The 8,880-nt window shown below is 42.9% G+C and overlaps 1 protein-coding gene across 1 annotated transcript in view; it reads right to left on the bottom strand.

Annotated features, from left to right (window-relative positions):
• The window catches only part of TANC1 (tetratricopeptide repeat, ankyrin repeat and coiled-coil containing 1), a 223,375-nt gene that overhangs the window by 29,489 nt on the left and 185,006 nt on the right, over positions 1–8,880 (bottom strand). The window contains exons 17-19 of the mRNA XM_006880820.1: positions 6,159–6,395; positions 3,295–3,480; positions 821–899 (exon numbers count right to left, since the gene is read on the bottom strand). Of these exons, the coding sequence (XP_006880882.1) occupies positions 821–899; positions 3,295–3,480; positions 6,159–6,395 (502 nt within the window). The remainder of the gene's footprint in view (positions 1–820; positions 900–3,294; positions 3,481–6,158; positions 6,396–8,880) is intronic.

Raw genomic sequence — 8,880 nt, 5'->3', positions numbered from 1 at the left:
TATATAATATATATAATATATAAAATATATATAATATATAATATATAATATATATAATATATATAATATATATAATATATATAATATATAATGGTGATGGCACAGGATAGCACAAGGTTCAGGTTTGTTGTTCAGAGGGTTGCTATGAGTGGTAGTCGACTGACGGCACATAACAACAAACTTACAGGGAGCTCTAGTAGCCTAGTGCATAAGAAACTGTGCTGCCAACCCAAAGATTACGTAGTTCATATCCATCAGCTGCTCCTTAGGAGAAAAATGAGTAATCTTCTCACATTACAGTCTCTGAAAACTGACTGGAAGGTCTAAGTTATGAGCTGGTTCTGATTCAATGGCAATGACTTTGGCTTTTAATTTGCCTCATGCTTGGTAAGTGTGACACTTCCACAAGGCAGGGCTGACCGTGGCCTCCTGACTGAGCCAGCCTTCATTCATCCAAAACCAGCAGACATTCCTGTCCTGCCCCTTGGCAGGACTCATCAAAACAGCATTGAGTTGCTGAGAATCTGGGAAGAGTTGGCAAACCACCAAGTGTCTCCTTATACTGGGATTTCCAACTGGCATTTGTCATATAAATGGTAGCTGCTGGTCTAATCTGAAAGTGATCCAAATTGTATATGCTTCTAGCGAAGTTTTATGACTCATTTGGAAAGTTTCAAAAGCTCTAAATTTCAAATGCCTTAGGATAAAATAAAAACAGGGTGACAGACATCACAAGTCATTCTGAAGACAATTAGGCCAAAACAGGGGTTAAAACATCAAGAAAGCTGCCCCAAATTACAGGCACTGGAGTCATAATTACCTGTTTCTCCCCACAACGTGTCCGTGCCATTGACTTCTATTTCATGTTCCTTTTCCATTCCCAGCAAGCACTGGACCACCTGTCAGAAGTGGCAAGGTAATTTAATGAGTTCTCATGGCAATATGCGCTTATTATATCCATGTATCAAAGGAGAAAGTGTGTTTTTTTAAAAAACCATTATTATCTCATGCTGCACAAGAAGAGAAAATATAATGAAAAACATTTTCAAGCATAATTCATATGCTATTCACATGTTCACTTTGAGTAAAAAAAATTTTTTTTAAATCATAATCTTAGTGCATTGCAGCAATACCGCACAGCATTACTAGGTACTCAGAATTCTAATGAATTCCAGCATGACCCAAATACGCCAGCCTAATCAACAAAGGACATGGCACATCCCACAAAGTGCAGTTTCTGCAAAAATCGCTCCAAGATGGTGCATCCATTTCTCACAAGGCAAGAAAATATGGTGAAGTATACCTTTCCAACAAGATGAAACAGAGTGTTGTCACAGTAATTGTTTTTTTAAAGGACAGCTCTATTTTTCTTTTCCCTGTGGGAATCTTTCTCATCAAAGAGCAGGCTGGGCCACAGGTGTGGAGGCAGGAGCACGGTCTCTTAGGGACACGGAAGCAAATGCACCCTCAGCCCCAGCCCAACCTTCACCCTGAGTGTCAACAGTGACAAATCAGGAAGTTGAAGCCATCCCCGACTTGCCCTCCAGCCTCACATTGTACCTTTCATGGTGGTCTGATGATAGACCGCAGGGAAGGGTCTTTTACTGACAACTGGGAGCCTCCCTGTGCCCTCTACTGTCTATTCTACTTCCTCACTTCCTTGCCTTTTCCACTGTTACCTTAAGCTTGTGTTTTGTACCCTTCAATTCATTCTTTTATCTGTGATCTTTTAAAGATAATCACATGAAGAACAGGCTATGCATGACTGGTTGACAGGGGTTAGGGGAAAAGCTAAGGAAAGGTTTACACACAGGAACAATCATGGAGGGGTGACAGGTATAAGACAGGGAGAGGGGAGCAGACATTAGCTGATGGATGGGAAAGGAGAAGGGAAAAGGCAGGGAACAGTAAGGATTTCATGAACTGTAGCAAATAGTATTGATTAGTTACAATTAATTCTGTAAAACAAAATGTACATGAATGAGTGGATGAAAACCAATTAAAAAAATAATAATCACACGGAATCCCTGAAACCTGAGAACATTGCCTTGTATGTTGCAAAAGAATCAAGCTAAAATTAAGTTAAGGATTTTAGGGTGGGGAGATAATCTCCTGATGAACTTGATGGAACTGTAACAATCATTATGGAAAGGACATGGGAAAGAGGAGAAGGATGACAAGGAAATAGACAATGTGAGCTCTGAAGAAGGAAAATGTCAAGAAGCTAGGAAGGCAGGCAAGGAAGAGGAATCTGTGAAAGAATTGCTGGGCTGCCGATACCATAATTTTGGTCTTCTGACCCTCAGAACTGTAAAAGGATAAATTCACGTTGTTTTAGGCCATTACGTTTATAATAATTCGTTACAGCAGCAACAGGAAGCACATGCACCCTGCAATTATTCAGGAGAAGACATTTTGTCATTTACATGGTGCTGGCTGTGCTGAGGCTGCCTGTGCCACCACCGAGCCAGCTTTACATGTTAGAGCCTCCCAGACTGCAGTAACCACTTAAAAAGAGACATGCGTACCTTTAGGTACATTTAACACTTGCACATACATTCATGTGTATTTTTAATCAAAAGACTGTAAAAAACTAGCCAGCATGTGTGTGAGTTTGCAGTCAACATGTGTGTGTCTGTGTGAGTCACCTTTGCAAATTTGCTTTTAGGTCATTTGGGGGAAGAATCTTATCAAATATTGACATCTCTTATTTCTTTAAGATAACGGTAAAAAAAATCATAGAAGAGAGTAGGTCAAATACTCTTTACTGCACAGATAAAACCAAGACACTCAAGTCTGGAATGACAATGAAATCTTAAAGATGCACCAACACCTACCAGAAATAATGTTCTATTTAAATATAGGACGCGTCTCTCCTTCCATGCAGGAACTGCACATGACAAGCATTCTTACATGCTCCCGAAGTATTAAAGTTCTATTTTTAAACATCTTTCAAATATTCAAGCACAATTTTAGAACAAAGATTCATATGATTATTTTTAAAAGATCGCAAAGACAAAAGCAGGAGTCAAAGGGTAAAATATGCAGGGCTGAGGGTAATAAAAGTAAAAAAGGCGAGGAAGAAAGTAGAGAGGCTAATAAAGAGCACGGGAGGCTCCGCTTGTTTTCAACAGAAGACCTTCACCTGCGGTCAAAGCCAATTCCTAGGTCTTGAAATCTTCTCTTTCATTTCTTCAGTGTCGAAACCATCATACTAATTCTGAAGGCAAGTGCAAACGATCTACCTCGTCTACACCTCTAGTTCCCCGGAAGGATCTCTCCAACCCCACTCACCGAGCTGTGGCCCATGCTGGCGGCTGCCGTCAGCGCCTGCTGCAAGGCTTGGCTTTTCCTCAGCGTCCCTGGCACGTGGGGACCCTCAGACCACTCACAGGTCAGCAGGTACTGGAGAATGTCTCCATGGCCCCTCAGTGCACTGTGCACAAGTGCACACTGGCCTTTCTTGTCCAAGTGGTCCACCTGGGGGAAGAAGCAAGGGGAGTCACAGCTAAGCATCACCATTCCTCAGAGGATATATTGTCACTGAACCCAGACATAGCTGACTTTCTAATGGGATTTCAAAGGCTGTACATCCCACAGGAGAAGACTGCTCATCTTTCTCCCGTGGAGCACCTGGTGGATTGGAATGCCCTAACCACTAGATCACCAGATCTGGATAAACCACACATTCTGTATGTAAAATATGTTCCATTGCAAATGGGCACAGGTGTCATATTCATCATTCTGCAGAGCTTCAAATATCCTCTCTATTATTTTATTGCACATTTCCAAGCTTTGGTTCTCTCTGTAGAAACACAATATCCCTCTCACTTCTATGTTCCTCCAGTATACCCAGGAGTTTCCAAGTTCTCAGGCAAATGTAGATGAAGCATAGAACAAAACCTCAGACAATGCCTAACAATTATTAACATGAGCTGTTTGGTAGAAAAATTCTGTATCTGCTGTAGCAAGCTATGATTTTGGGGGAGTAAGGCGTGCCTGATCCAAGCCATGATCTTCACATTTACTTGCTATGCATCAGAGAGCTGGGCAATAACTAAAGATAACAGAAGAAGGATCGCTGTCTTCGAGGCGTGGTGCTGCATAAGAATGGTCAACATACCATGGACTGCCAAACGAACAAACAGGTCTGTCCTTGAGACAGTGAAACCAGTTTGCTTCCTGAAAGCAAGGATTTTGACGTTCCAGCTCACACACTTTGGGCATGTGGCCAGGAGGAACCAGTCCTTTGAGAGGGACATCATGCTTGGTAGGGTGGAGGGACAGTGCAAGAGAGGAAGACCCAGGATAAGACTTAGGATAAGACTGAGTATTGACTCAGTGACTTGAACAATGGGATTAGGTCAGAGACGATGAGATTGGCACAGGATAGGGCAGTTTCAGGGCTAATGTATACAGGGTTGCTAGGAGTCACAGGCGACTTGACAGCACATAACTACTATGTAGTTCTTTGATCACGGAACCTGGGGAGCGAGAAGAAGGAGAGGAGGACCTGGAACATGCAAATGTGCTTGAGGAAGGACAAGAAGAGATCCGGGAAGTACTAGCACTCCAGAAATACTATGGCAACCTGCAGTTTTTAATTTGCTGGAAAAGCTCTGAAACCTTCCTTGCACAAAATATGACTAAAAATGATGTACATACACATGGTCCAGCTTACTACAAATTCTTAACAACACACTTAGAACTAGATCTCATTTATAACCCAGAGACTGCCTCTTTTAGTATCAAAGTGACAACAGCAACTTGAAAGACTATCTTGGACCTTTAGGGAAGTTCTTGTTAAGAGCTTTCAAGTTGATTATGACTCATAGTTCCTATCCTGTGCCATTCTCATAATCTCTGACACACTTGAGCACAACTGCTACTGTCACTGCGTCAATCCATCTTGTTGAAGGTCTTCCTCTCTTTCTCTGACCTTCTACTTTTCCAAGTAGATGTCCCTTTCCAAGGAGCAGCTTCTCCTAGCAACATGTCCAAAGCACGTGAAACAAAATTTCACCTCTGGTTCAACTGTTTGTTCTTTTTGTATTCCATGAGATATTTAGTGTTTTTCTCTAATATCACAACTCAAAGGTATTGATTCTTCTTCTGTCATCCTTATTTACTGTCCAGCTTTCAGATACATAACAAGACAAGACCATGACTGGAACCAGATGCACCTTAAGTCTTCAAACTGACATGAGTGCTCCTCAGTAATTTGGAGAAGTCTCTGACAATGGACTTGTCCACTGCAACACATCTTAGGGAAGAGTGAGGGTACATTAATGAGAGAGGAGTAATTCAGAAAGGAGGATGAGTATGGCTGTGTAACCTGAAGGATATACTTAATGTCACTGAAATGTGTATGTGTGTGTATATATATATGTATAGACTTGAATTGGCATATGCTCTTTCTGTGTACATACTCAATAACAAGGAAAATAATTTTTCTTGAAGGATATGAACTAGAAGGAACGAAAAAGGTGGTCATCATGTACAAAACTGTGAAAGTCATTAATACCACTCAAGAGTACCATTAAAAAAAATGGTTAACATGGCAACTATCATGTTACATATACTTTACTAGAATAATAAAAAAAGTAAAGACATTCTAAACAAAGAACATAAATTAAAATGGGATAGAATAAGAAAAGGAGGACAGGACAAAAAAAATTTGGAGTGCTGACCTCAGTTCTGTGGGTTGATGGTCAGGAGTATCCGTGGTACGCTGTCTCTCCTGCCCATCTAGTAAAATACTAGTTACAGTCTATGAGCAAGGCACCGGGCTGGCCTGCCCTCTAAGGCTGTACAGATGGCGTGCATTACAGTCCAAACGACATCGTATCCTTTTTTATTATGTTATAGTTTCTACTCTTTGCAGTTTGACAAAGTTGAGACAAAAGGCCACTGTCCCAGGGACTGACAATTCCAGCAGTGAGCTTAAGAGATACTGAGCTTCTGCTATTAAAGGTGGTGGGGAAACTTGGTACAGAGTGACAGACATGGCCTTATAACACCATGGCTACAATGAACTGTGCATGTGAAGAAAGTTGACATGACACATATGCATTTACCACAATGAATCAAAAAAAATGAGAAAAAGTCTAGCAACGATAGGAAAATATTCCTCCTCCGCCCCACCCCACCCCGCTCACCCTGGCACCCCTCTTGGTCAGCAGAGACACCAGCTTCATGTGGCCGGCAGCTGCTGCATAGCAGAGGGCTGTCATGCCATTCTCCGACATTCCGTCCAGGAAGGCACCGAATTCCAGGAGCAGAGTGACCACTTCCTCGTGACCGAGGTGAGACTGGACGCACAGGATTGGGGCATTGTTCAACACTTCTGTCCTGTAGTTCACATTGGCTCCTCCCAAGATCAGGAGACGGCTCACCTGTTGGGAAACACTTTTTTTAAAAAAATCTGCTGAGATAACAGTCAATGTTCAAAATATTTCTAGGAGAAGGGTGGTGTTTCAAATGTCCACATAGCCATTTTACTCCAGGGCTTCTCAAACATGAGGGTGCTGTCAAGACAATGGACTGCAGGGTCTCCCATGAGCTGTCAGTCTCAGTAAGTCTGGGCGGCCCCAAAACAGGCATTTTTAACAAGTGCTTGGGTAACTAAGAGGCTGCACTGAAGTCCCCTGCTGAGGCTAACATGGAGGGCACTGGCATTTCAGTGGTGAGTTTCTGCCTTCCATGTAAATACAAACACTCTTTACAGAGGAAGTCTCTCTAACAAGAAAAAAAAATCAATCTCTCTCTGATTGCTGTAGAGCTGAACCCCCAGAGGTTTTCAGAGTCTGTACAAAGCTTGGGAGGAGACTGCCTATCCTTACCCCATGGTAGATTCAAATCGCCACATTCAGTACAGCAGTACAACTCCTTACTTACAAGGCCACAAGTAAAAACAGCATGTCAAGAAAAAAACACAACAGAAAAATGCCCACGTGCCCCTTGGAAAGGACAACACATCACAATTTGCCCAGAAATCTGCTTTTGTACTCATTTCTATTAGTCTATACTGTTTGCTAAACTCTTTGATCCCAGTGAGCAAGGAAAGTGTTTTTAGCTACAGATTTAAAAAATATCACTGAACACCTTATACAAATTTTCACTTGTACCACCTTCACACCTCTAGATAATTAAGAACCAAAAATCGGCGCTGCTCCAGCACTTATAAAAGTGTCCACTGCATCTCAGTGAATGTTTTCTTAATGGTCCAGCACAGGCATCAGTCAGCCTTCTGACAAACTCTGGCACGTCTTACGAGCTGCCCACCGGGTGTGAAAACCTCATGGCAAAGTGGTGTTTATTTAAGTAAAACTACAATGCGATAATTATACAGAAGAAGGCAAGTTACAAAAAAATGCAGAGCATTGCAGTGCTGACAGAATGTTTAAGCTGATCCTATACCTGCCATCTCTGAGTCTCTTTCGACTCCTAGTGCTCCTACAGGCAGACTAGAACTGTCTCCTAGAGTTAGAAGGGCTGTCATCTTGATGGAAACAAACTGCCCATCATTTTTCCTCTTTGGAGTGGCTGTTGGATTTTGAACCACTGATCTTTCTATTAGCAGCTAAGTGTTTAACCACTGTCCCACCCAGGCTCCCTGCAAACTGATGTTGCTGTTGTTAAGTACCACAGAGGTGGAACTGATCCCTAGCTGACCCTCCAGCAAGTTTTTAGAGGCGGTAAAAGACACAGATCTTTCTCCCGAGGAGCAGCTAGTAGATTTTAATCGTCTGACTCTGGTTTGGCAGCATAACTCCTTACCACTAAGTAACCAGAGCTCCCTACAAACTGATAGATGTGAAATTATACACCATGAGCCATGAGGAAGCACACAGCTGAATGAGAGCCATCAGGTGAAATCTTGAAATCTGAAGCCTCCACCAAGGCTTAAATGCCACGTGATCCAGTTCTCCAGCCTCCTGGTGACACTCTGCCCCTAGCTCCTCTTGCTGAAGTCATCCTGGCTCTGCTGCCTGGGTTTCACCTTGCCAATCAAGGCCTCAGCTTCCCAGCCTTTACTGTCACAGCTCCTTCCACACACAGTTCCCAGAGCATCACCCGCTCCAGGTCTCCCAGAGCATCACCCGCTCCAGGTCTCTGCTGCAGACCATGTCAGGGAGACCCCAGAAGGTACTTTCTCCACTGGCCTTATTAAACAAGGACCCATTATTACCCAAATCCCAGATCCTCCCCATACTCTCCTGTACCTTTTATTTCCTTCATAGCCCAATCCAAACCAAAGCACTGGGTCCTGGTTCTAAAATAGAAAAGTTCAAAGAGAAGAGGCTCTTCAGGAACAGGGATGGCCCACACATTAAAAGTCTGTGCACATCAGGAACTGTTCCCAATATCTGCATGTTATCCACAGGCAGAGGGGTCCCCAACAAGATCCAGATCTACCAGCAACAAGCCTGCACCCACTGAGGGGCCTTCATGTGGTGTCATGCAGCCCAGCCCCTCCTGTCAATCAGCAGACGTAGGTGGAAGGGCAGAAAACACAATGACAAGAAACCAGAAAGTGCTTTTCTGTGCCAACACTGATGTTTTAACAAGTGACCTCAGGCAACCTGCCTAATTGTTCCCAGTTTGCTCCAACTGATCTAGTTGGCTCTCTTATGAAAAAAAAAAAAACAAAAACACCTAAACTGATTATGATTCAAAAGTTTTATAAAAGTGATAAATGACAGATCTTCCCTCATCCGCTGAGTAACTATTTAGTCAGTCACTGCTGCTGAGATGAACGAACTCCTAGGTGACCCTCCAGTGGCATTTAGAAGCTGTAAAATAGGGGAGCTCTGGTGGCCTGGTGGCGGGAGGCTGCAACTACAATCCCAGAGGTGCATGGTTCGAGTCCACCAGATG

Source organism: Elephantulus edwardii, unplaced genomic scaffold (assembly GCF_000299155.1).
Source record: "Elephantulus edwardii isolate Elephantulus edwardi_28Jun2011 unplaced genomic scaffold, EleEdw1.0 scaffold00010, whole genome shotgun sequence".
Lineage (NCBI taxonomy): Eukaryota > Metazoa > Chordata > Mammalia > Macroscelidea > Macroscelididae > Elephantulus > Elephantulus edwardii.
Note: the sequence above shows the minus strand (reverse complement) of the source record. Positions and strands in the feature narration are given on the sequence as shown.